General features: G+C 51.4%; 1 protein-coding gene across 1 annotated transcript in view; it reads right to left on the bottom strand.

The window, feature by feature from the left end:
- The window catches only part of LOC144506235 (cell adhesion molecule 2-like), a 394417-nt gene that overhangs the window by 206881 nt on the left and 160113 nt on the right, over positions 1 to 27423 (bottom strand). Inside the window, exon 4 of the mRNA XM_078232093.1 lies at positions 21972 to 22124. Within this exon, the coding sequence (XP_078088219.1) occupies positions 21972 to 22124 (153 nt within the window). The remainder of the gene's footprint in view (positions 1 to 21971; positions 22125 to 27423) is intronic.

Raw genomic sequence — 27423 nt, 5'->3', positions numbered from 1 at the left:
CCCGGATTAATCCGCATCTTTCTAAATGGTCGTAAATCCCATCCCTAAGGACCTTTTCCATCAATTTACCAACCACCGAAGTCAGACTAACCGGTCTATAATTACCAGGGTCATTTCTATTCCCTTTCTTAAACAGAGGAACAACATTTGCCACTCTCCAGTCCTCTGGCACCATCCCCGTGGACAGCGAGGACCCAAAGATCAAAGCCAAAGGCTCTGCAATCTCATCCCTCGCCTCCCAAAGAATCCTAGGATACATTTCATCAGGCCCAGGGGACTTATCGACCTTCAGTTTATTCAAAACTGCCAATACATCCTCCCTCCGAACATCTATTTCCTCCAGCCTATTAGCCTGTAACACCTTCTCTTCCTGAAAAACATGGCCCCTCTCCTTGGTGAACACTGAAGAAAAGTATTCATTCATCACCTCGCCTATCTCTACTGATTCCATACACAAGTTCCCACCACTGTCCTTGACCGGCCCTAACCTCACCCTGGTCATTCTTTTATTCCTCACATAAGAGTAAAAAGCCTTGGGGTTTTCCTTGATCCGACCCGCCAAGGACTTCTCATGTCCCCTCCTAGCTCTCCTCAGCCCCTTTTTCAGCTCGTTCCTTGCTAACTTGTAACCCTCAGTCGAGCCATCTGAACCTTGTTTCCTCATCCCTACATAAGCTTCCCTCTTCCTTTTCACAAGACATTCCACCTCTTTTGTGAACCACGGTTCCCTCACTCGGCCATTTCCTCCCTGCCTGACAGGGACATACCTATCAAGGACACCCAGTATTTGTTCCTTGAAAAAGTTCCACTTTTCATCAGTGCCTTTCCCTGACAGTTTCTGTTCCCATCTTATGCCCCCTAATTCTTGCCTAATCGCATCATAATTACCTCTCCCCCAATTGTAAGCCTTGCCCTGCCGTCCGGCCCTATCCCTCTCCATTGCAATAACAAAAGACACCGAATTGTGGTCACTATCTCCAAAGTTCTCTCCCACAACCAAATCTAACACTTGGCCCGGTTCATTTCCCAGTACCAAATCCAATGTGGCCTCACCCCTTGTCGGCCTATCCACATATTGTGTCAGGAAACCCTCCTGCACACACTGCACAAAAAGTGCCCCATCCGAACTATTTGACCTACAAAGGTTCCAATCAATATTTGGAAAGTTAAAGTCCCCCATGACAACTACCCTGTGACCCCCACACGTATCCATAATCTGCTTAGCAATTTCTTCCTCCACATCTCTATTACTATTTGGGGGCCTATAGTAAACTCCTAGCAACGTGACCGCTCCTTTCCTGTTTCTAACTGCAGCCCATATTACCTCAGTGTGCATATCCCCCTCAAAGTGCTTTTCCGCAGCCGTTAAACTATCCTTGATTAACAATGCTACTCCTCCACCTCTTTTACCAGCTTCCCTACACTTAGTGAAACATCTATACCCCGGAACGTCCAACAACCATTCCTGTCCTTGTTCTACCCACGTCTCCGTAATGGCCACAACATCGTAGTCCCAAGTAGCAATCCACGCCCCAAGTTCATCCACCTTGTTCCGGATGCTCCTTGCATTGAAGTAGACACACTTCAACCCATCTTCCTGTCTACCGGTACCCACCCTTGACCTTGATACCTTCCCCAATACCTCACCACCCTCAACACTGACTTCTGGACTACAACTCCTTTTCCCACTCCCCTGACAAATTAGTTTAAATCCCCCTGAAGAGCCGTAGCAAATTTCCCTCCCAGGATATTGGTGCCCCTCTGGTTCAGGTGCACCCCGTCCTGTTTGTAGAGGTCCCACCTTCCCCAGAACGTGTTCCAATTATCCACGTATCTGAAACCCTCCCTCCTGCACCATCCCTGCAACCACATGTTTAAGTGCACTCTCTCCCTGTTCCTCAACTCGCTATCACGTGGCACCGGTAGCGTACCAGAGATGACCACATGTTTTGTCTTTGCTCTCAGCTTCCAGCCGAGCTCCCGAAATTCCTGTTTTAAATCCCCGTCCCTTCTCTTACCTATGTCGTTGGTACCAATGTGTACCACGACTTGTGACTGTTTCCCCTCCCCCTTAAGAATCCGGAAAACACGGCCTAAACCGGGATGTTGGATTCATGTCACATTATCAGTAACCCCCACAGCTTGCCTCCTGGACTTGCAGGCTGTCCTGTCTGGAGACAATACACATCTCTTTAACCTGTGCTTAATGCTCCCTCCACCCACATTGTCTGTATCTTTAAGATCTGGCTGGTTGTAGGGATTCGCATTCTAATCAGTATTCTGTAACTTGATTTTTGTGTCTCTGTGCCCTGTTTGAGAGCAGATATCCACTCCATCTGACGAAGGAGCAGCGCTCCGAAAGCTAATAGTATTTGCTACCAAATAAACCTGTTGGACTTTAACCTGGTGTTGTTAAAACTCTTATTCTGTGACCAAGCCAGTTCTCCACCCATCTAGCCACCTCCCCCTCTATCCCATGAGATCCAACCTTTTGCACCAACCTACCATGAGGGATTTTGTCAAACGCTTTACTAAAGTCCATATAGACGACATCCACGGCCCTTCCCTCGTCAACCATTCTAGTCACTTCTTCAAAAAACTCCACCGGGTTAGTGAGGCATGACCTCCCTCTCACAAAACCATGCTGACTATCATTAATGAGTTTATTCCTTTCTAAATGCGCATACATCCTATCTCTAAGAATCCTCTCCAACAACTTCCCTACCACGGACGTCAAGCTCACCGGCCTATAATTACCCTTCCTACCCTTCTTAAATAACGGGACCACATTAGCTATCCACCAATCCTCTGGGACCTCACCTGTGTCCAGTGACGAGACAAAGATTTGCGTCAGAGGCCCAGCGATCTCATCTCTCGTCTCCCTGAGCAGCCTTGGAACAGGGTCACTCTCTGTGTACACACCGGGAACAGGGTCACTCTCTGTGTACACACCGGGAACAGGGTCACTCTCTGTGTACACACCGGGAACAGGGTCACACTCTGTGTACACACCGGGAACAGGTTCACACTCTGTGTACACACCGGGAACAGGCTCACGCCCTGTGTACACACCGGGAACAGGGTCACACTCTGTGTACACACCGGGAACAGGGTCACGCTCTGTGTACACACCGGGAACAGGCTCACGCCCTGTGTACACACTGGGAACAGGGTCACTCTCTGTGTACACACTGGGAACAGGGTCACTCTCTGTGTACACACTGGGAACAGGTTCACTCTCTGTGTACACACTGGGAACAGGTTCACTCTCTGTGTGCACACCGGGAACAGGCTCACGCTCTGTGTACACACCGGGAACAGGCTCACGCTCTGTGTACACACCAGGAACAGGGTCACACTCTGTGTGCACACCGGGAACAGGCTCACGCTCTGTGTACACACCGGGAACAGGGTCACGCCCTGTGTACACACCGGGAACAGGGTCACGCTCTGTGTACACACCGGGAACAGGGTCACACTCTGTGTACACACTGGGAACAGGCTCACGCCCTGTGTACACACCGGGAACAGGGTCACACTCTGTGTACACACTGGGAACAGGCTCACGCTCTGTGTACACACCGGGAACAGGGTCACACTCTGTGTACACACTGGGAACAGGGTCACACTCTGTGTACACACTGGGAACAGGCTCACGCTCTGTGTACACACCGGGAACAGGGTCACACTCTGTGTACACACTGGGAACAGGGTCACTCTCTGTGTACACACTGGGAACAGGCTCACACTCTGTGTACACACTGGGAACAGGGTCACACTCTGTGTACACACCGGGAACAGGGTCACACTCTGTGTACACACCGGGAACAGGGTCACACTCTGTGTACACACCGGGAACAGGGTCACACTCTGTGTACACACCGGGAACAGGCTCACACTCTGTGTACACACTGGGAACAGGGTCACACTCTGTGTACACACCGGGAACAGGGTCACACTCTGTGTACACACTGGGAACAGGCTCACACTCTGTGTACACACTGGGAACAGGGTCACGCCCTGTGTACACACCGGGAACAGGGTCACACTCTGTGTACACACTGGGAACAGGGTCACACTCTGTGTGCACACCAGGAACAGGCTCACACTCTGTGTACACACCGGGAACAGGGTCACACTCTGTGTACACACTGGGAACAGGCTCACACTCTGTGTACACACTGGGAACAGGGTCACGCCCTGTGTACACACTGGGAACAGGCTCACACTCTGTGTACACACTGGGAACAGGGTCACACTCTGTGTACACACCGGGAACAGGGTCACGCTCTGTGTACACACCGGGAACAGGGTCACTCTCTGTGTACACACTGGGAACAGGGTCACTCTCTGTGTACACACCGGGAACAGGGTCACACTCTGTGTACACACTGGGAACAGGCTCACACTCTGTGTACACACTGGGAACAGGGTCACACTCTGTGTACACACTGGGAACAGGCTCACACTCTGTGTACACACTGGGAACAGGGTCACACTCTGTGTACACACCGGGAACAGGCTCACACTCTGTGTACACACTGGGAACAGGGTCACACTCTGTGTACACACCGGGAACAGGCTCACACTCTGTGTACACACTGGGAACAGGGTCACACTCTGTGTACACACCAGGAACAGGGTCACGCCCTGTGTACACACCGGGAACAGGGTCACACTCTGTGTACACACCGGGAACAGGCTCACACTCTGTGTACACACTGGGAACAGGGTCACACTCTGTGTACACACCGGGAACAGGGTCACGCCCTGTGTACACACCGGGAACAGGCTCACGCTCTGTGTACACACCGGGAACAGGGTCACACTCTGTGTACACACCGGGAACAGGGTCACTCTCTGTGTACACACTGGGAACAGGGTCACACTCTGTGTACACACTGGGAACAGGGTCACTCTCTGTGTACACACCAGGAACAGGGTCACACTCTGTGTACACACTGGGAACAGGGTCACTCTCTGTGTACACACTGGGAACAGGGTCACTCTCTGTGTACACACCGGGAACAGGGTCACACTCTGTGTACACACCGGGAACAGGCTCACGCTCTGTGTACACACTGGGAACAGGCTCACACTCTGTGTACACACCGGGAACAGGCTCACGCTCTGTGTACACACTGGGAACAGGCTCACACTCTGTGTACACACTGGGAACAGGGTCACGCCCTGTGTACACACCGGGAACAGGGTCACTCTCTGTGTACACACTGGGAACAGGGTCACACTCTGTGTACACACTGGGAACAGGGTCACACTCTGTGTACACACTGGGAACAGGGTCACGCCCTGTGTACACACCGGGAACAGGGTCACACTCTGTGTACACACCGGGAACAGGGTCACTCTCTGTGTACACACCGGGAACAGGGTCACACTCTGTGTACACACTGGGAACAGGGTCACTCTCTGTGTACACACCGGGAACAGGGTCACACTCTGTGTACACACTGGGAACAGGCTCACTCTCTGTGTACACACCGGGAACAGGGTCACACTCTGTGTACACACCGGGAACAGGGTCACACTCTGTGTACACACCGGGAACAGGGTCACGCTCTGTGTACACACCGGGAACAGGGTCACTCTCTGTGTACACACCGGGAACAGGGTCACACTCTGTGTACACACCGGGAACAGGGTCACGCTCTGTGTACACACCGGGAACAGGGTCACACTCTGTGTACACACCAGGAACAGGGTCACGCTCTGTGTACACACCGGGAACAGGGTCACACTCTGTGTACACACCGGGAACAGGGTCACTCTCTGTGTACACACTGGGAACAGGGTCACACTCTGTGTACACACTGGGAACAGGCTCACGCTCTGTGTACACACTGGGAACAGGGTCACGCTCTGTGTACACACCAGGAACAGGCTCACTCTCTGTGTACACACCGGGAACAGGGTCACACTCTGTGTACACACTGGGAACAGGGTCACGCCCTGTGTACACACTGGGAACAGGCTCACGCTCTGTGTACACACCGGGAACAGGGTCACACTCTGTGTACACACCGGGAACAGGGTCACTCTCTGTGTACACACTGGGAACAGGCTCACGCTCTGTGTACACACCGGGAACAGGGTCACACTCTGTGTACACACCGGGAACAGGGTCACACTCTGTGTACACACTGGGAACAGGCTCACGCTCTGTGTACACACCGGGAACAGGGTCACTCTCTGTGTACACACTGGGAACAGGGTCACTCTCTGTGTACACACTGGGAACAGGGTCACTCTCTGTGTACACACTGGGAACAGGGTCACGCTCTGTGTACACACTGGGAACAGGGTCACACTCTGTGTACACACTGGGAACAGGCTCACGCTCTGTGTGCACACCAGGAACAGGCTCACACTCTGTGTACACACTGGGAACAGGGTCACGCCCTGTGTACACACCGGGAACAGGCTCACGCTCTGTGTACACACCGGGAACAGGCTCACGCTCTGTGTACACACCGGGAACAGGCTCACGCTCTGTGTACACACCGGGAACAGGGTCACGCCCTGTGTACACACCGGGAACAGGGTCACACTCTGTGTACACACTGGGAACAGGGTCACACTCTGTGTACACACTGGGAACAGGGTCACGCCCTGTGTACACACCGGGAACAGGGTCACGCCCTGTGTACACACTGGGAACAGGGTCACTCTCTGTGTACACACCGGGAACAGGGTCACGCTCTGTGTACACACCAGGAACAGGGTCACACTCTGTGTACACACCGGGAACAGGGTCACGCTCTGTGTACACACCAGGAACAGGGTCACACTCTGTGTACACACCGGGAACAGGGTCACGCTCTGTGTACACACCGGGAACAGGGTCACACTCTGTGTACACACCGGGAACAGGGTCACGCTCTGTGTACACACCAGGAACAGGGTCACACTCTGTGTACACACCGGGAACAGGGTCACACTCTGTGTACACACTGGGAACAGGGTCACTCTCTGTGTACACACCGGGAACAGGGTCACTCTCTGTGTACACACTGGGAACAGGGTCACACTCTGTGTACACACTGGGAACAGGGTCACGCCCTGTGTACACACCGGGAACAGGGTCACGCCCTGTGTACACACTGGGAACAGGGTCACACTCTGTGTACACACTGGGAACAGGCTCACGCTCTGTGTACACACCAGGAACAGGGTCACACTCTGTGTACACACTGGGAACAGGGTCACACTCTGTGTACACACTGGGAACAGGGTCACGCCCTGTGTACACACCGGGAACAGGGTCACGCCCTGTGTACACACTGGGAACAGGCTCACGCTCTGTGTACACACCGGGAACAGGGTCACTCTCTGTGTACACACCGGGAACAGGGTCACGCCCTGTGTACACACTGGGAACAGGGTCACTCTCTGTGTACACACCGGGAACAGGGTCACACTCTGTGTACACACTGGGAACAGGGTCACTCTCTGTGTACACACCGGGAACAGGGTCACACTCTGTGTACACACTGGGAACAGGGTCACACTCTGTGTACACACCGGGAACAGGGTCACACTCTGTGTACACACTGGGAACAGGGTCACTCTCTGTGTACACACCGGGAACAGGGTCACGCCCTGTGTACACACCGGGAACAGGGTCACACTCTGTGTACACACTGGGAACAGGGTCACTCTCTGTGTACACACCGGGAACAGGGTCACGCCCTGTGTACACACCGGGAACAGGGTCACACTCTGTGTACACACTGGGAACAGGGTCACACTCTGTGTACACACCGGGAACAGGGTCACGCCCTGTGTACACACCGGGAACAGGGTCACGCCCTGTGTACACACCGGGAACAGGGTCACGCCCTGTGTACACACCGGGAACAGGGTCACTCTCTGTGTACACACCGGGAACAGGGTCACACTCTGTGTACACACTGGGAACAGGGTCACACTCTGTGTACACACCGGGAACAGGGTCACACTCTGTGTACACACTGGGAACAGGCTCACACTCTGTGTACACACTGGGAACAGGGTCACACTCTGTGTACACACCGGGAACAGGCTCACGCCCTGTGTACACACCGGGAACAGGCTCACACTCTGTGTACACACCGGGAACAGGGTCACGCTCTGTGTACACACTGGGAACAGGGTCACGCCCTGTGTACACACTGGGAACAGGGTCACTCTCTGTGTACACACTGGGAACAGGCTCACGCTCTGTGTGCACACTGGGAACAGGGTCACTCTCTGTGTACACACTGGGAACAGGGTCACACTCTGTGTACACACCGGGAACAGGCTCACACTCTGTGTACACACCGGGAACAGGGTCACACTCTGTGTACACACCGGGAACAGGGTCACTCTCTGTGTACACACTGGGAACAGGCTCACACTCTGTGTACACACCGGGAACAGGCTCACGCCCTGTGTACACACCGGGAACAGGGTCACACTCTGTGTACACACCGGGAACAGGGTCACGCCCTGTGTACACACCGGGAACAGGGTCACGCCCTGTGTACACACCGGGAACAGGGTCACACTCTGTGTGCACACCGGGAACAGGCTCACGCTCTGTGTACACACTGGGAACAGGGTCACGCCCTGTGTACACACCGGGAACAGGGTCACACTCTGTGTACACACTGGGAACAGGCTCACACTCTGTGTACACACCGGGAACAGGCTCACGCCCTGTGTACACACCGGGAACAGGGTCACACTCTGTGTGCACACCGGGAACAGGGTCACGCTCTGTGTACACACTGGGAACAGGGTCACGCTCTGTGTACACACCGGGAACAGGCTCACACTCTGTGTACACACCGGGAACAGGGTCACGCCCTGTGTACACACTGGGAACAGGCTCACGCTCTGTGTACACACCGGGAACAGGCTCACACTCTGTGTACACACCGGGAACAGGGTCACGCTCTGTGTACACACTGGGAACAGGGTCACGCCCTGTGTACACACTGGGAACAGGCTCACGCTCTGTGTACACACCGGGAACAGGCTCACGCTCTGTGTACACACTGGGAACAGGGTCACACTCTGTGTACACACCGGGAACAGGGTCACGCTCTGTGTACACACCAGGAACAGGGTCACTCTCTGTGTACACACCGGGAACAGGGTCACACTCTGTGTACACACCGGGAACAGGGTCACACTCTGTGTACACACCGGGAACAGGGTCACGCTCTGTGTACACACTGGGAACAGGGTCACACTCTGTGTACACACTGGGAACAGGGTCACACTCTGTGTACACACCGGGAACAGGGTCACACTCTGTGTACACACCAGGAACAGGGTCACTCTCTGTGTACACACTGGGAACAGGCTCACACTCTGTGTACACACCGGGAACAGGGTCACTCTCTGTGTACACACCAGGAACAGGGTCACTCTCTGTGTACACACCGGGAACAGGGTCACACTCTGTGTACACACCGGGAACAGGGTCACACTCTGTGTACACACCGGGAACAGGGTCACACTCTGTGTACACACCAGGAACAGGGTCACTCTCTGTGTACACACTGGGAACAGGGTCACACTCTGTGTACACACCAGGAACAGGGTCACTCTCTGTGTACACACCGGGAACAGGGTCACACTCTGTGTACACACCGGGAACAGGGTCACACTCTGTGTACACACTGGGAACAGGGTCACTCTCTGTGTACACACCGGGAACAGGGTCACACTCTGTGTACACACCGGGAACAGGGTCACGCTCTGTGTACACACCGGGAACAGGCTCACACTCTGTGTACACACTGGGAACAGGGTCACACTCTGTGTACACACCGGGAACAGGGTCACGCTCTGTGTACACACTGGGAACAGGGTCACACTCTGTGTACACACCGGGAACAGGGTCACGCTCTGTGTACACACCAGGAACAGGGTCACACTCTGTGTACACACTGGGAACAGGGTCACACTCTGTGTACACACCGGGAACAGGGTCACACTCTGTGTACACACCGGGAACAGGGTCACGCCCTGTGTACACACCGGGAACAGGCTCACGCCCTGTGTACACACCGGGAACAGGCTCACGCCCTGTGTACACACCGGGAACAGGGTCACGCCCTGTGTACACACCGGGAACAGGCTCACGCCCTGTGTACACACCGGGAACAGGCTCACGCCCTGTGTACACACTGGGAACAGGCTCACACTCTGTGTACACACCGGGAACAGGGTCACGCCCTGTGTACACACTGGGAACAGGCTCACGCCCTGTGTACACACCGGGAACAGGCTCACGCCCTGTGTACACACCGGGAACAGGGTCACACTCTGTGTACACACTGGGAACAGGCTCATGCTCTGTGTACACACTGGGAACAGGGTCACACTCTGTGTACACACCGGGAACAGGGTCACACTCTGTGTACACACTGGGAACAGGGTCACGCCCTGTGTACACACCGGGAACAGGCTCACGCCCTGTGTACACACCGGGAACAGGCTCACGCCCTGTGTACACACTGGGAACAGGCTCATGCTCTGTGTACACACTGGGAACAGGGTCACACTCTGTGTACACACCGGGAACAGGGTCACTCTCTGTGTACACACCGGGAACAGGGTCACACTCTGTGTACACACCGGGAACAGGGTCACTCTCTGTGTACACACTGGGAACAGGGTCACGCCCTGTGTACACACCGGGAACAGGCTCACTCTCTGTGTACACACTGGGAACAGGGTCACTCTCTGTGTACACACTGGGAACAGGCTCACGCTCTGTGTACACACCGGGAACAGGGTCACACTCTGTGTACACACCGGGAACAGGGTCACTCTCTGTGTACACACTGGGAACAGGGTCACGCCCTGTGTACACACCGGGAACAGGGTCACACTCTGTGTACACACCGGGAACAGGGTCACTCTCTGTGTACACACTGGGAACAGGGTCACGCTCTGTGTACACACTGGGAACAGGGTCACGCTCTGTGTACACACCGGGAACAGGGTCACTCTCTGTGTACACACCGGGAACAGGGTCACTCTCTGTGTACACACTGGGAACAGGGTCACGCCCTGTGTACACACCAGGAACAGGGTCACGCTCTGTGTACACACCGGGAACAGGGTCACTCTCTGTGTACACACCGGGAACAGGGTCACTCTCTGTGTACACACTGGGAACAGGGTCACGCCCTGTGTACACACCGGGAACAGGCTCACTCTCTGTGTACACACTGGGAACAGGGTCACGCCCTGTGTACACACCAGGAACAGGGTCACGCCCTGTGTACACACCGGGAACAGGCTCACGCCCTGTGTACACACTGGGAACAGGCTCACTCTCTGTGTACACACCGGGAACAGGGTCACACTCTGTGTACACACCGGGAACAGGGTCACTCTCTGTGTACACACTGGGAACAGGGTCACGCTCTGTGTACACACCGGGAACAGGGTCACGCCCTGTGTACACACCGGGAACAGGCTCACGGCCTGTGTACACACCGGGAACAGGGTCACACTCTGTGTACACACCGGGAACAGGCTCACTCTCTGTGTACACACTGGGAACAGGGTCACACTCTGTGTACACACCAGGAACAGGGTCACGCTCTGTGTACACACCGGGAACAGGCTCACGCCCTGTGTACACACCGGGAACAGGGTCACACTCTGTGTACACACCGGGAACAGGGTCACTCTCTGTGTACACACTGGGAACAGGGTCACTCTCTGTGTACACACCGGGAACAGGGTCACGCCCTGTGTACACACTGGGAACAGGCTCACGCTCTGTGTACACACTGGGAACAGGCTCACTCTCTGTGTACACACCGGGAACAGGGTCACACTCTGTGTACACACCGGGAACAGGCTCACTCTCTGTGTACACACTGGGAACAGGGTCACACTCTGTGTACACACCAGGAACAGGGTCACGCTCTGTGTACACACCGGGAACAGGCTCACGCCCTGTGTACACACCGGGAACAGGGTCACACTCTGTGTACACACCGGGAACAGGGTCACGCCCTGTGTACACACCGGGAACAGGGTCACACTCTGTGTACACACCGGGAACAGGGTCACACTCTGTGTACACACTGGGAACAGGCTCACGCCCTGTGTACACACCGGGAACAGGCTCACGCTCTGTGTACACACTGGGAACAGGCTCACGCTCTGTGTACACACTGGGAACAGGGTCACACTCTGTGTACACACTGGGAACAGGGTCACACTCTGTGTACACACTGGGAACAGGGTCACGCTCTGTGTACACACCGGGAACAGGGTCACACTCTGTGTACACACCGGGAACAGGGTCACGCTCTGTGTACACACCGGGAACAGGGTCACACTCTGTGTACACACTGGGAACAGGGTCACACTCTGTGTACACACTGGGAACAGGGTCACACTCTGTGTACACACTGGGAACAGGGTCACGCTCTGTGTACACACTGGGAACAGGCTCACGCTCTGTGTACACACCGGGAACAGGTTCACTCTCTGTGTACACACTGGGAACAGGGTCACGCTCTGTGTACACACCGGGAACAGGTTCACTCTCTGTGTACACACTGGGAACAGGCTCACGCTCTGTGTACACACTGGGAACAGGGTCACGCCCTGTGTACACACCGGGAACAGGCTCACGCTCTGTGTACACACTGGGAACAGGGTCACACTCTGTGTACACACTGGGAACAGGTTCACTCTCTGTGTACACACCAGGAACAGGGTCACGCCCTGTGTACACACCGGGAACAGGGTCACACTCTGTGTACACACCAGGAACAGGGTCACGCCCTGTGTACACACCGGGAACAGGGTCACGCCCTGTGTACACACCGGGAACAGGGTCACGCCCTGTGTACACACCGGGAACAGGGTCACGCCCTGTGTACACACTGGGAACAGGTTCACTCTCTGTGTACACACCGGGAACAGGGTCACACTCTGTGTACACACCAGGAACAGGGTCACGCCCTGTGTACACACTGGGAACAGGGTCACGCCCTGTGTACACACCGGGAACAGGGTCACGCCCTGTGTACACACCGGGAACAGGGTCACGCCCTGTGTACACACTGGGAACAGGTTCACTCTCTGTGTACACACCGGGAACAGGGTCACTCTCTGTGTACACACCGGGAACAGGGTCACGCCCTGTGTACACACCAGGAACAGGGTCACGCCCTGTGTACACACTGGGAACAGGCTCACGCCCTGTGTACACACCAGGAACAGGGTCACGCCCTGTGTACACACCAGGAACAGGGTCACGCCCTGTGTACACACCGGGAACAGGGTCACGCCCTGTGTACACACCTGTTTCTTACCAATTCTGATGTGCCTTTCCAGCTCTCTGTCTCCTCCTTCTGCAGTAATTTGTGGAATAGTGCGTGTGTTAGTGTATCAGCACTGGAGATATCTGACTCTATGTTCCACTGAAGTAGGACAATAATTTATTTTTCAAATTGTCAACTTTCAATAAATAGTCTTCTTCCCTTTTGTTGCAGCCTTTCTTCCGGCGAGATAATTACATTTTCCATATTCCTGTATCAATCGAATGTCACATTTAATTTGTTGTCATTAGATGTGCTCCCTCCTGTAATCTACACTGAGGTAAATTGCATTTACCAGTGGCCAATTCAAGCTTATAATTCAGCCAAAGCTGAACATCAGACACTGTTCTTCGATGAATTGTAACTGAAGGTTAAAGGATTCATGTCAGCGATGATGTGGTTTACACAGTGCATTGGAATGTAGATGACTAAAATCCTGGAGCGAATAGATAGAGTTCGATTTCAGAACTCACGGCCCACATGTTTGTGTTGTGAGACCCCAGTCCAGTTTGTGTTGTGAGACCCCAGTCCAGTTTGTGCTGTGAGACCCCAGTCCAGTTTGTGCTGTGAGACCCCAATCCAGTTTGTGATGTGAGACCCCAGTCCAGTTTGTGTTGCAGCTGATGTTCTGGAGAATGGGCAGTGAGTTGGTGAGCCCTCAGGACTGGGAACATCACCCAGTGGCGGAGTGGGTTAAGGAGAGTCGAGTGTTTGAGGATCCTCAGGACCAGACTGACCAGCAGAGCGGAGGGACCCTGAGAAACAGCACTCTCCTCATTCCATAACATGACCACCTGAAGTCACTTTGTTTGCTGTTTTAGGGATCCAGACCGGATCCCCAAATTACTTTCGGCTGCCAGACTACTTCCCAACAATTTTCCGATTTTGGGATAACATAGAACATAGAAAGCCACAGCACAAACAGGCCCTTCAGCCCACAAGTTGCGCTGATCATATCCCTACCTCTAGGCCTATCTATAGCCCTCAATCCCATTAAATCCCATGTACTCATCCAGAAGTCTCTTAAAAGACCCCAACGAGTTCGCCTCCACCACCACCGACGTCAGCCGATTCCACTCACCCACCACCCTCTGAGTGAAAAACTTACCCCTGACATCTCCTCTGTACCTACCCCCCAGCACCTTAAACCTGTGTCCTCTCGTAGCAACCATTTCAGCCCTTGGAAATAGCCTCTGAGAGTCTACCCTATCCAGACCTCTCAACATCTTGTAAACCTCTATCAGGTCACCTCTCATCCTTCGTCTCTCCAGGGAGAAGAGACCAAGCTCCCTCAACCTATCCTCATAAGGCATGCCCCCCAATCCAGGCAACATCCTTGTAAATCTCCTCTGCACCCTTTCAATGGCTTCAACATCTTTCCTGTAATGAGGTGACCAGAACTGCGCGCAGTACTCCAAGTGGGGTCTAACCAGGGTCCTATAAAGCTGCAGCATTATCTCCCGACTCCTAAACTCAATCCCTCGATTAATGAAGGCTAGTACGCCGTACGCCTTCTTGACCGCATCCTCCACCTGCGAGGCCGATTTAAGAGTCCTATGGATCCGGACCCCAAGGTCCTTCTGATCCTCTACACTGCTAAGAATGGTACCCTTCATATTATACTGCTGCTTCATCCCATTGGATCTGCCAAAATGGATCACTACACACTTATCCGGGTTGAAGTCCATCTGCCACTTCTCCGCCCAGTCTTGCATTCTATCTATGTCTAGCTGCAACTTCTGACATCCCTCCAAACTATCCACAACACCACCTACCTTGGTGCCGTCAGCAAACTTACCAACCCATCCCTCCACTTCCTCATCCAGGTCATTTATGAAAATGACAAACAGCAAGGGTCCCAGAACAGATCCCTGGGGCACTCCACTGGTCACTGACCTCCATGCAGAGAAAGACCCCTCCACAGCCACTCTCTGCCTTCTGCAGGCAAGCCAGTTCTGGATCCACAAGGCAACAGCCCCTTGGATCCCATGCCCTCTCACTTTCTCAAGAAGTCTTGCATGGGGGACCTTATCGAACGCCTTGCTGAAGTCCATATAGACCACATCCACCGCTCTTCCTTCGTCAATGTGTTTGGTCACATTTTCAAAGAACTCAACCAGGCTCGTAAGGCACGACCTGCCCTTGACAAAGCCGTGCTGACTACTTTTGATCATACTAAACTTCTCTAGATGATCATAAATCCTGTCTCTCAGGATCCTCTCCATCAACTTACCAACCACTGAGGTTAGACTCACCGGTCGGTAATTTCCCGGGCTGTCCCTGTTCCCTTTCTTGAATATAGGGACCACATCTGCAATCCTCCAATCCTCCGGAACCTCTCCCGTCTCCATCGACGATGCAAAGATCATCGCCAAAGGCTCCGCAATCTCCTCCCTCGCCTCCCACAGTAACCTGGGGTACATCCCATCCGGTCCCGGCGACTTACCAACCTTGATGCCATTCAATAGTTCCAACACATCCTCTTTCTTTATGTCCACATGCTCGATCCTTTCTGTCCACCGCAAACCAGCAGTACAACCACCCAGATCCCTTTCCACCGTGAATACCGAGGTAAAGTATTCATTAAGCACCTCCGCCATTTCTAACGGTTCCGCACAAACTTTTCCCCCTTCACCTTTTAAGGGTCCTATGCCTTCACATCTCATCCTTTTACTCTTGACATATTTGTAGAAAGCCTTGGGATTCTCCTTAATCTTACCCGCCAAGGTCTTCTCATGACCCCTTCTCGCTCTCCTAATTTCCTTCTTAAGCTCCTTCCTACATCCCGTATACTCCTCTAAATCCTTAACACCTCCTAGCTCTCTGAACCTTCTGTACGCCTCTCTTTTCTTATTCACCAGGTTCATCACAACCTTCGTGCACCACGGTTCCCGTACCCTACCAACACCCCCCTGTCTCATCGGAACGTTGTCATGCAGAGCTCCAGACAAACATTCCTTGAAAATCCTCCACTTTCCTTCGGTACTTTTCCCCAAGAATGCCTCCTTCCAATTTACCCGTCTAATTTCCTCCCTGATGACACTGTATTTCCCTTTACTCCAGAGAAACACTTTCCTAGCCTGCCTGATCCTATCTCTTTCCAATGCTATCGTGAAGGAGATAGAATTATGATCGCTATCCCCAAGATGCTCACCCACCGAGAGATCCTCCACCTGTCCAGGTTCATTAGCCAGCACCAGATCAAGTACAGCCTCTCCTCTAGTAGGCTTATCCACATACTGTGTCAGGAAACTCTCCTGGACACACCTAACAAACTCCTCTCCATCCAAACCCCTAGCCCTAGGGATATTCCAATCTATGTTTGGGAAATTAAAATCTCCCATCACGACAACTCTGTTATTCCTACATCTCTCCAGGATCTGTTTCCCCATCTGCTCCTCAACATCTCTGTTACTATTGGGCGGCCTATAGAAAACACCCAGCAAAGTTACCGACCCCTTCCTGTTCCTAACCTCCACCCACAGAGACTCCGTAGTCAATCCCTCCACGGCGTCCACCTTCTCTACAGCCGTGACACTATCCCTGATCAACAGTGCCACTCCCCCCCCTCTCTTGCCTCCCTCCCTGTCCTTCCTGAAACATCTAAAACCCGGCACCTGAAGCACCCAGTCCTGTCCCTGAGACATCCAAGTCTCCGTAATGGCCACCACATCACAATTCGAAGCAGCAATCCACGCTCTAAGCTCATCCACTTTATTCACTACACTCCTGGCATTAAAATAGACACATCTCAGACCTTCAGCCTGAGCACTTCCCTTCTCCATCACTCGTCTAACCTCCCTCTTACCCTGTCTACATTCCTTATCTATTTGCGAGCTAACCTCCTCGCTCTCAGTCCCCTCATTTCGATTCCCTCCCCCCCCCCTTAAGGAAAGGACACTTCCTTCCAGGAATGAGTCCAAGGACAAATTAGGGATTTTTTTCCAGAGTGAAACAAGCTTTATTTAATAACAGAGTTTAAATCTAACAAAATGAAGCAGCTTAATCATTATCAGTTCAATAATATTTAAATATGAAAGGAAACTATTTTATTTTCTAGCTTATCAATGTTTCAGTTTCAAATAAACCCCATTCATGCAAAGAGCAACACCATTTTTAATGAAATTATAGGCTGGTGAGCCTGATGTCAGCGTTGGGGGAGCTTTGGAGAAGATACTGAGGGACAGGATATTTGCACATTTGGGGGAAAATGGACTAGTTAGTGACAGGCAGCATGGGATTTGTACGGGAAGTTGTCTCACCAACTTGATTGAGTGTTTTGAAGAGGTGACAAAGATAATTGATGAGGGAAGGGCTGTGGATGTAGTTTATATGGACTTTAGTAAGGCATATAACAAGGTCCACATAGACTGTACAAATACTAAAATCACATGGGATTCGGGGTGGGCTGGCTGGATGGATACAGAACTGGCTTGGTTATAGAAGACAGTAAGAAGTCTAACAACACCAGGTTAAAGTCCAACAGGTTTATTTGGTAGCAAAAGCCACTAGCTTTCGGAACAGGCTGTCCCTTCGTCAGGCGGGTGGGAGTTCTGATCACAAACAGGGCACAAAGACACAAATTCAATTTACATGAATAATGATTGGAATGCGAGTCTTTACAGCTAATCAAGTCTTAAAGGTACAGACAATGTGAATGGAGGGAGCATTAAGCACAGGTTAAAGAGATATGTATTGTCTCCAGACAGGACAGCCACTGAGATTTTGCACATGCAGACACGTTGTGGGGGCAACAGATAGTGTGACATGAACTCAACATCCCGGTTTAGGCCGTCCTCATGTGTGCGGAACCTGGCTATCAGTTTCTGCTCAGCGACTCTGTGCTGTTGTGTGTCGTGAAGGCCGCCTTGGAGAACACTCACCCGGAGATCAGAGACCGAATGCCCCTGACCGCTGAAGTGTTCCCCAACAGGAAGAGAACAGTCTTGCCTGGTGATTGTCGAGCGGTGTTCATTCATCCGTTGTTGTAGCGTCTGCATGGTTTCCCCAATGTACCATGCCTCGGGACATCCTTTCCTGCAGCGTATCAGGTAGACAACGTTGGCCGAGTTGCAAGAGTAGGTACCGTGTACCTGGTGGATGGTGTTCTCGCGTGAGATGATGGCATCCGTGTCGATGATCCGGCATGTCTTGCAGAGGTTGCTGTGGCAGGGTTGTGTGGTGTTGTGGTCACTGTTCTCCTGAAGGCTGGGTAGTTTGCTGCGGACAATGGTCTGTTTGAGGTTGTGCGGTTGTTTGAAGGCAAGAAGTGGGGGTGTGGGAATGGCCTTGGCGAGATGTTCGTCTTCATCAATGACATGTTGAAGGCTCCGGAGAAGATGTCGTAGCTTCTCCGCTCCGGGGAAGTACTGGACGACGAAGGGTACTCTGTCCACCGTGTCCCGTGTTTGTCTTCTGAGGAGGTCGGTGCGGTTTTTCGCTGTGGCGCGTCGGAACTGTCGATCGTTGAGTCGAGCGCCATATCCTGTTCTTATGAGGGCATCTTTCAGCGTCTGGAGGTGTCTGTTGCGATCCTCCTCATCCGAGCAGATCCTGTGTATTCGGAGGGCTTGTCCGTAGGGGATGGCTTCTTTAACGTGTTTAGGGTGGAAGCTGGAGAAGTGGAGCATCGTGAGGTTATCCATGGGCTTGCGGTACAGTGAGGTGCTGAGGTGACCGTCCTTAATGGAGATGCGTGTGTCCAAGAATGCAACCGATTCCGGAGAGTAGTCCATGGTGAGTCTGATGGTGGGATGGAACTTGTTGATGTCATCATAGAGTTGTTTCAGTGATTGTCCACCATGAGTCCAAAGGAAGAAAATGTCATCGATGTATCTGGTGTATAGCATCAGTTGAAGGTCCTGTGCGGTGAAGAAGTCTTGTTCGAACCTGTGCATGAAGATGTTGGCATATTGAGGTGCAAATTTTGTCCCCATGGCTGTTCCGTGTGTCTGGATGAAGAACTGGTCGTTGAAGGTGAAGACATTGTGGTCCAGGATGAAGTGGATAAGTTGTAAAATTGCATCTGGAAACTGGCAGTTGGCGGCGCTGAGTACGGAGGCAGTTGCAGCAATGCCATCATCGTGGGGGATGCTGGTGTAGAGTGCCGAGATATCCATTGTGATGAGGAGTGCTCCTGGTTCAACTGCTCCATGTGTGCTGAGTTTCTGTAGGAAGTCCGTAGTGTCACGACAGAAGCTGGGGGTTCTTTGTACAATGGGTTTCAGGATGTCCTCAACGTAGCCGGAGAGGTTCTCGCACAGTACACAATACACATCTCTTTAACCTGTGCTGAATGCTCCCTCCACTCACATTGTCTGTACCTTTAAGACTTGATTAGCTGTAAAGATTCACATTCCAATCATTGTTCATGTAAATTGAGTTTGTGTCTTTGTGCCCTGTTTGTGATCAGAACTCCCACTCACCTGACGAAGGGACAGCCTGTTCCGAAAGCTAGTGGCTTTTCTCTACCAAATAAACCTGTTGGACTTTAACCTGGTGTTGTGAGACTTCTTACTGTGTTTACCCCAGTCCAACGCCGGCATCTCCACATCATGGGTTATAGAAGACAGAGAGTAGCGGTGGAAGGATGTTTTTCAGAATGGAGACCTTAGAATCTTAGAAACCTTACAGCACAGAAAGAGGCCATTCGGCCCATCGAGTCTGCACCGACCACAATCCCACCCAGGCCCTACCCCAATATCCCTACATATTTATCCACTAATCCCTCTTACCTACACATCTCAGGACACTAAGGGCAATTTTAGCATGGCCAATCAACCTAACCCGCACATCTTTGGACTGTGGGAGGAAACCGGAACACCTGGAGGAAACTCACGCAGACACGAGGAGAATGTGCAAACTCCACACAGACAGTGACCCAAGCCGGGAATCGAACCCAGGCCCCCTGGAGCTGTGAAGCAGCAGTGCTAACCACTGTGCTACCGTGCCACCCACTATCTGTAGCTGGTGGTGTTCCTCAGGGATCAGTGCTGGGACCTCTGTTGTTTGTCGTATATATAAAAGATCTGGAGGAAAATATGGGAGGTCTGATTAATAAGTTTGTGGATGACACGAAGATTGGTGGAGTTGCTGATAGTGCCGGGGATTATCAGAGGGGGCACATGTTCAAAATGAGAGCGGGGAAGTTTAAGGGAGATGTGCAGGGGATGTTTTTCACACAGAGATTGGTGGGAGCCTGGAACGTGCTGCCAGAGGGCGTGGTGGAAGCAGACACAACATTTAAGAGGCATCTGGATGGGTCCATGAATAGGGAGGGAATAGAGGGATACGAATTGAGTGAGGGCAGAAGGTTTTTTTTTAGTTTAGTTAGGGCATCTTGATTGGCACAGATTTGGAGGGCTGAAGGGACTGTTTCTGTGCTGTACTTTTCTTTGTTCTTTGTTCTTAAATAGTTAGCAAACCCAGACATACTCGCTTTAACATTCGCGAACAGTCTTGAAGCTTTCAGAGCGTGCCAGAGTTCCTAAAGCCTGCAAAGTCCTTCTAACTTCAACCAGGCTTCAGCTGCAAACTAAACTACTCTCTGCAAAAGCTTTTTCTCTCTGCCACAGACCCAGGACTGTACGTAAACCACATCATCACATGGCCCTGTCAATCACTGTAATCAGAAATCCCAGGAGAACTTAAGCAATCAAAAGTCCATTAACTCTACTTAACCTAACCACTAGCAAGGTTGAAATGGGTAATTATCCTGCTATCCCAGCTTCTGAGCTGCATTCCCGCCAGACATACCGACTACCTGGAGAATAAAGCTGAATTTTTAAACATTCCCCTTAAACACAAATATATAATATATAAAAATACAGACCAATTGTCCGCCATCATCACAGCTGCCATCAGTTGGATTTAAAGAAATGGAGCAAGAAACAGCTTTGCGTTATTTCAAACCATTTCTTCTCCAAATCTAGTTATTGTTTCATTCAACTCCAGGATCTGAGCACAAACACCAGGCTGACACAGTCAGTGCATTACAAAGGGAGTGCATCAGTGTTGTTGGCGCTGTCCTTTGGATGAGGCTTTAAAATGAGGCCCTGGCTACCCTGTCAGGTGGATGTGAAAGATCCCATGGTCGGATTTTGAAGAAGAGCAGTGCCCTGGCCAATATTTATCCATCAATCAGCATCACAGAACAACAGATCGGCTGCTTATCCTCACCTTCCTGTTTGGGAGAGTTTGCTATGTGAAAATTGGTTGTTGTGTTTCCAATATTATGACAATGGCTACACTTTGAAATATACTTCATTAGTTGTGAAGCACTTTGAGATTCCCTTAGTCATGAGAAAGTGTGATATCCAATGAAGGGGTTTGATAGGGTCGATGGATGGAAGATGCTTCCCTTTCTCTAAAACTAGGGATCATGAATATAAGACACTCATAAATAAATCCAACGGGGAATTCAGGAGAAACCTCTTTACTCAGAGAGCGGAACTCGCTCTCCAGGGAATGGGCGAGGTGAATTATTTAAAGGAAGATTAGATAAACATTTGCGGGAGAGAGGAATAGACGGATATGCTGATGGAGTGAAGTAGGATGGCAGCAGACGGGCTGAGTGGCCTGTTTCTGTGCCATGATTCCATCCTCAATCTGTATAATACTCACCCAGCACTGTGAGAAAGGCTTTGGCAGTCTTCACGGGCATTGTGAACAGGGAACACGTGTACTGTCCCTCGTCTGATAGCGTGACGTCACTGATGTTAATGCTCAACTCGTGCCATGAGGATCTCACCAGCTCAATCCGATTATCCCTCAGAGCTGAAAGAAACACAACAGAGTAAGTCTCGGCTAACAGATTGCAGCGTTTAAGCAAATTAATTAAAAGCAGCAACGATTAATAAGAATTCCATTTAGCTCAAACTGCTGAGAGAGTTGACTTTATCGTGCACTGTCAGTTTGTAACGCAGATTTAGAAATTAATTTGCACGCTCGCAACATCAGATCCTCTCACATGGCCATTGGCTCGGAACTGGAGCAAGGTATTCTCTCACACTCTCCGGGGTATGCAGGCAGAACTGATGGAAATTGATCAGTAATTCTGAACTTGCTGCTATTACAATTAATTCTCTGCTTCTGCAATAAGAACAGCCACAGTCGATCCATTGACAACCCCCGTGACATATACAGCTTAACACACAAAACACCAGCCTTTACTACTGCCCCTTTCATCTGTAAAGTCAAACACTTTTCCTTTCATGTGCATAAGGCCAGCATCAAACATTCCCCCAAACTGGGCCGATAGTTTCAGGCTGGAGCTGTCAGTTTGATATCGCTGCCTGGCCATAGGTCACACTGTCGCTCTCTCTTGGTCTGGAATGTCAGTGCCAGGCTCGATCAGAGAGGGAGAACACACCACCTACACCCTGGAGATTCTCCCAGACAGCGGGGAAAGGGCTGGAGCGCATAGTCGACAGCAGGAACCACATTTTCATTTCAGATTATCAGTTTAGTTTAATGATAATTGATCATTTGTGTTCCTTTGTAAAGGGAACAGTTGTTCATTCACTCATCAACAATTCCCATCCTAATTGGCAATGCAGGTAAGTTAGTCACATCGTTACCAATGATGACAAGAATATAACCCAAGTTTTAGTGGAAAGTCCCAGGCAGGTACAGGCACCTCAGTCGTGTATACTTACTCCCTAAACCTCTCCCACTAACCAAGTAAGTAAGGCAGTAAAACATAAGCTGTGATCAAAAAGCAACTGAACACTGCACTTTCTCTGTCAGAAACATATCATTAAATCATGGAAATCTACAGAAACATAGAAACTAGAAGCTGGAGTAGACCATTTGGCCCTTCGAGCCTGCTCTGCCATTCACCTTGATCATTGCTGATCAGTGAATTCAAAATCCTGATCAGTACAAGTCCAAGAGGAGAGACTGGAGAAGGACCAAGCTGGGCCTGTAAAGGGATACACCATCACTGGTACACTACCAGCCACAGCCATCTCTCCCGCTGTCTTGCCCCTGCAGGGAAGAGTAATCTGTGGCTGGTAGTGTACCAGTGATGGTGGATCCCTTTACAGGCCCAGCTTGGTCCTTCTCCAGCGTAGCCGGTTTTCAAGCGGATCCACTGTGGAATCGGCCGGTCCTGCTTCACCTTCTTAGTGAGGAATCGCTTCATCCTGAAGGTTTTGTGGGATGGCATGGCCGCACGTCCACTCCGGGAGGAGGGGTCGGCCGCAGACTGGCAGCGGAACCCCCGCGACCAGAAGGTGGTACGTCACACCCCCTCTCCTCCGCCCCCCCCCCCCCCCACCCCCCCAGGCGCATGTGCAGTTCAGAGCTCCGATCAGTCCGCCAGCACTAAGCCCCGCCCACAGCGTGGATCGGGCCGGAGCCGACAAAACGCGTCTGGGCGCGCTGGAAAGAGGATTCCAGGCGCGGATTTATTTGACGTCCAGATTCGGCACTTAGACTCAAAATGGTAAAATTCCCCCCAAAGAATATAGTGCAAGTAGGAAGGAACTTAAATGTGGAATTAATTAGGAGGGCTAAAAGGGGCCATGAAATTTTCTTTGAAATATCTTTAGCAAACAGGGTCAAGAAGAATTCCAAGGCTTTTTATGCATATATGAGGAGCGAGAGAATACCAAGAGAGAGCGTAAGTCCACTCAAGGACAATGGAGGGAAGTTATGCGTGGAGCCACAGGAAGTGGGTGAGATCCTTAATGAGTATTTTATATCGGTATTCACCAAGGAGAAGGACATTCTGGATATTGAGGTCAGGGATGGGTGTGTGAACGCTATAGAGAATGTCAATATATAGGAGAAAGTGTTGAGTATCGTAAATTGCATTGAGGTAGACAAGTCTCCGGAGCCGGATGGGATTTATCCCAGGTTACTGCGGGAGGCAAGGGGAGAAATAGCTGGGGCCTAAACAGATATCTTCATAGAACATAGAACAGTACAGCACAGAACAGGCCCTTCGGCCCACGATGTTGTGCCGAGCTTTATCTGAAACCAAGATCAAGCTATCCCACTCCCTATCATCCTGGTGTGCTCCATGTGCCTATCCAATAACCGCTTAAATGTTCCTAAAGTGTCTGACTCCACTATCACTGCAGGCAGTCCATTCCACACCCCAACCACTCTCTGCGTGAAGAACCTACCTCTGATATCTTCACATCCTCTTGAACCACAGGCGAGGTTCCAGAGGACTGGAGAATAGCCAGTGTTGTTCCGTTGTTTAAGAAAGGAAGCAGGGATAACCCAGGAAATTATAGGCCGGTGAGCCTGACATCATTGGTGGGGAATCTTTTGGAGAAGATACTGAGGGACAGGATATTTGCACATTTGGAAGAAAATGGACTAGTTAGTGACAGGCAGCATCGTTTTACACGGGGAAGGTCATGTCTCACCAACTTGATTGAGTTTTTTGACGAGGTGACAAAGATAATTGATGAGGGAAGGGCTGTGGATGTAGTTTATATGGACTTTAGTAAGGCGTTTGACAAGGTCCCACATGGCAGACTGGTACAAAAACTAAAATCACATGGGATTCAGGGTGGGCTGGCTGGATGGATACAGAACAGGCTTGGTTATAGAAGGGTGTTTTTCAGAATGGAGATCTGTAGCTAGCGGTGTTCTGCAGCGATCAGTGCTGGGACCTCTGTTGTTTGTAGTATATAGAAATGATCTGGAGGAAAATGTGGGTGGTCTGATTAGTAAGTTGCGGATTACATGAAGATTGGTGGAGTTACTGATAGTGCCGGGGATTGTCAGAGGATACAACAGGATAGAGATAGATTGGAGACTTGGGCACAGAAATGGCAGATGGAGTTTAATCCGGACAAATGTGAGGTGATGCATTTTGGAGGATCAAATTTAGGTGTGAATTATACTGTAAATGGCAGAACCCTTAGGAACATTAACATACAGAGGGATCTGGGCGTGCAGGTCCACAGTTCCCTAAAAGTGGCAACACAGGTGGCCAAGGTAATTTAGAAGGCATATGGTATGCTTGCCTTCATCAGCCGGGGCACTGAGTACAGGAGTTGGGAAATCATGTTGCAGCTATATAAAACATTGGTTAGGCTGCGTTTGGAGTGTTGTGTACAGTTCTGGTCACCACACTACCAGAGGGATGGGGAAGCTTTGGAGAGAGTGTAAAGAAGGTTCACCAGGATGTTGCCTGGTCTCGAGGGTGTTGACTATGAGGAGAGGTTGAATAAACTAGGATTGTTTTCACTGGAAAGACAGAGGCTGAGGGGAGACCTGATAGAGGTCTACAAAATTATGAGGGGCACAGACAGGGTGGATAGTCAGAGGCTTTTTCCTAGGGCAGAAGTGTCACTTACAAAGGGGTACATGTTCAAGGTGAGGGGGGAAAGTTTAAGGGAGATGTGTGGGGGAAGTTTTTCACGCAGAGATTGGTGGGTGTCTGGAACGCGCTGCCAAAGGAGGTGGTGGAAGCAGGCTCATTCGCAACATTTGAGAGGCATCTGGATGGGTCCATGAATAGGGAGGGAATAGAGGGATACGGACCGAGTAAGGGCAGAAGGTTTTTTTTCAGTTAATCAGAGCATCATGATCAGCACAGGTTTGGAGGGCCGAAGGGTCTGTTCCTGTGCTCGACTTTTATTTATTTTTTGTTCTCACTTCAAGGGACAATCTATCTGCTGCCCCTTGACATTCAATGGTGTGACCATCACTGAATCCCCCACTGTCAACATCCTTCGGGTTACCATTGACAAGAGCAGGTCAGAGGCTAGGAATACTGCAGTGAGTAACTCACCTCCTGACTCCCCAAAGCCTGTCCACCATCTACAAGGCACAAGTCAGGAGTGTGATGGAATACTCCCCACTTGCCTGGATGGGTGCAGCTCCAACAACACTCGAGAAGCTCGACACCATCCAGGACAAAGCAACCCCGCTTGATTGGCATCACATCTACAAACATTCAATCCCTCCTCCACAACGCTCAGTAGCAGCAGTGTGTACCATCTACAAGATGCACTGCAGCAATTCATCAAAAATCCTTAGGCAGCATCTTCCAAACCCACGACCACTTCCCTCTGGAAGGACAAGAGCAGCAGATACCTGGGAACACCACGACCTGCAAGTTCCTCTCCAAGCCACTCACCGTCCTGGCTTGGAAATATATCGCCGTTCCTTCACAGTCGCTGGGTCAAAATCCTGGAATTCCCTCCCTAACGGCATTGTGGGTCAACCCACTGCATGTGGACTGCAGCGATTCAAGAAGGGGGTGTGTGCGTGTGTGCGTGCGTGCGTGCGTGTGTGTGTGCGTGCGTGTGTGCGTGTGTGTGTGCGTGTGTGCGTGTGCGTGCGTGCGTGTGTGTGTGCGTGCGTGTGTGCGTGCGTGCGTGTGTGCGTGTGTGCGTGCGTGTGTGCGTGTGCGTGCGTGCGTGTGTGTGTGTGTGCGTGCGTGTGTGTGTGTGCGTGTGCGCGTGTGTGTGTGTGTGTGTGTGCGTGCGTGTGTGCGTGCATGCGTGTGTGTGTAAGTACATTCCTCTATAACTATCTGGGTGGCGCCAGATTGTTCGGGGTTCTGTGTGCATTATAAAAATACAACAATCAGCATTCATCTTGAACAGCCCCTTCTGGCAGTAATGGGTGAAGCTTTATTTAAAGTGTTGAAGGTTTAGACTTTGTTTGATAATGATTGTTGGAGACAGATTGAACCGTGATTTAAACTGTACATCTTCAGCTCCTCTGCAATATTGACCAGAGTCTCCTTTTAAGAGAACACGTTTCTGTGCAAAACTGCGACTTTAACAAGTTGCCTTTGGTATGGAAATATTGCTCATGTTAAACATTAGCAAGTGTATAACTGCTCTGCTGCCTGGGGTTTAGGGAGCGCAGTGCTGCGTCTCATTGTCGGCTGATGGGCTTTTTCTGCTCGGTTACAGTTTTTCAAAGGCAGGCAGGGCTCTGACCCCAGCTCCAGAGGGTCAGACACTGACTGCAACACCCCCTGCTGCAGGTATCAGCTCCCAATCTCAGCTCACCCAATTAGCAGCGTATCAGAGGCAATCTGCAGCTGGGGGACTGAGGCCAATGGGAATGTGGCTCAGACTGATTTCCAGCAGAC

This window comes from Mustelus asterias, chromosome 17 (assembly GCF_964213995.1).
Source record: "Mustelus asterias chromosome 17, sMusAst1.hap1.1, whole genome shotgun sequence".
Taxonomy (NCBI): Eukaryota; Metazoa; Chordata; class Chondrichthyes; order Carcharhiniformes; family Triakidae; genus Mustelus; species Mustelus asterias.
Note: the sequence above shows the minus strand (reverse complement) of the source record. Positions and strands in the feature narration are given on the sequence as shown.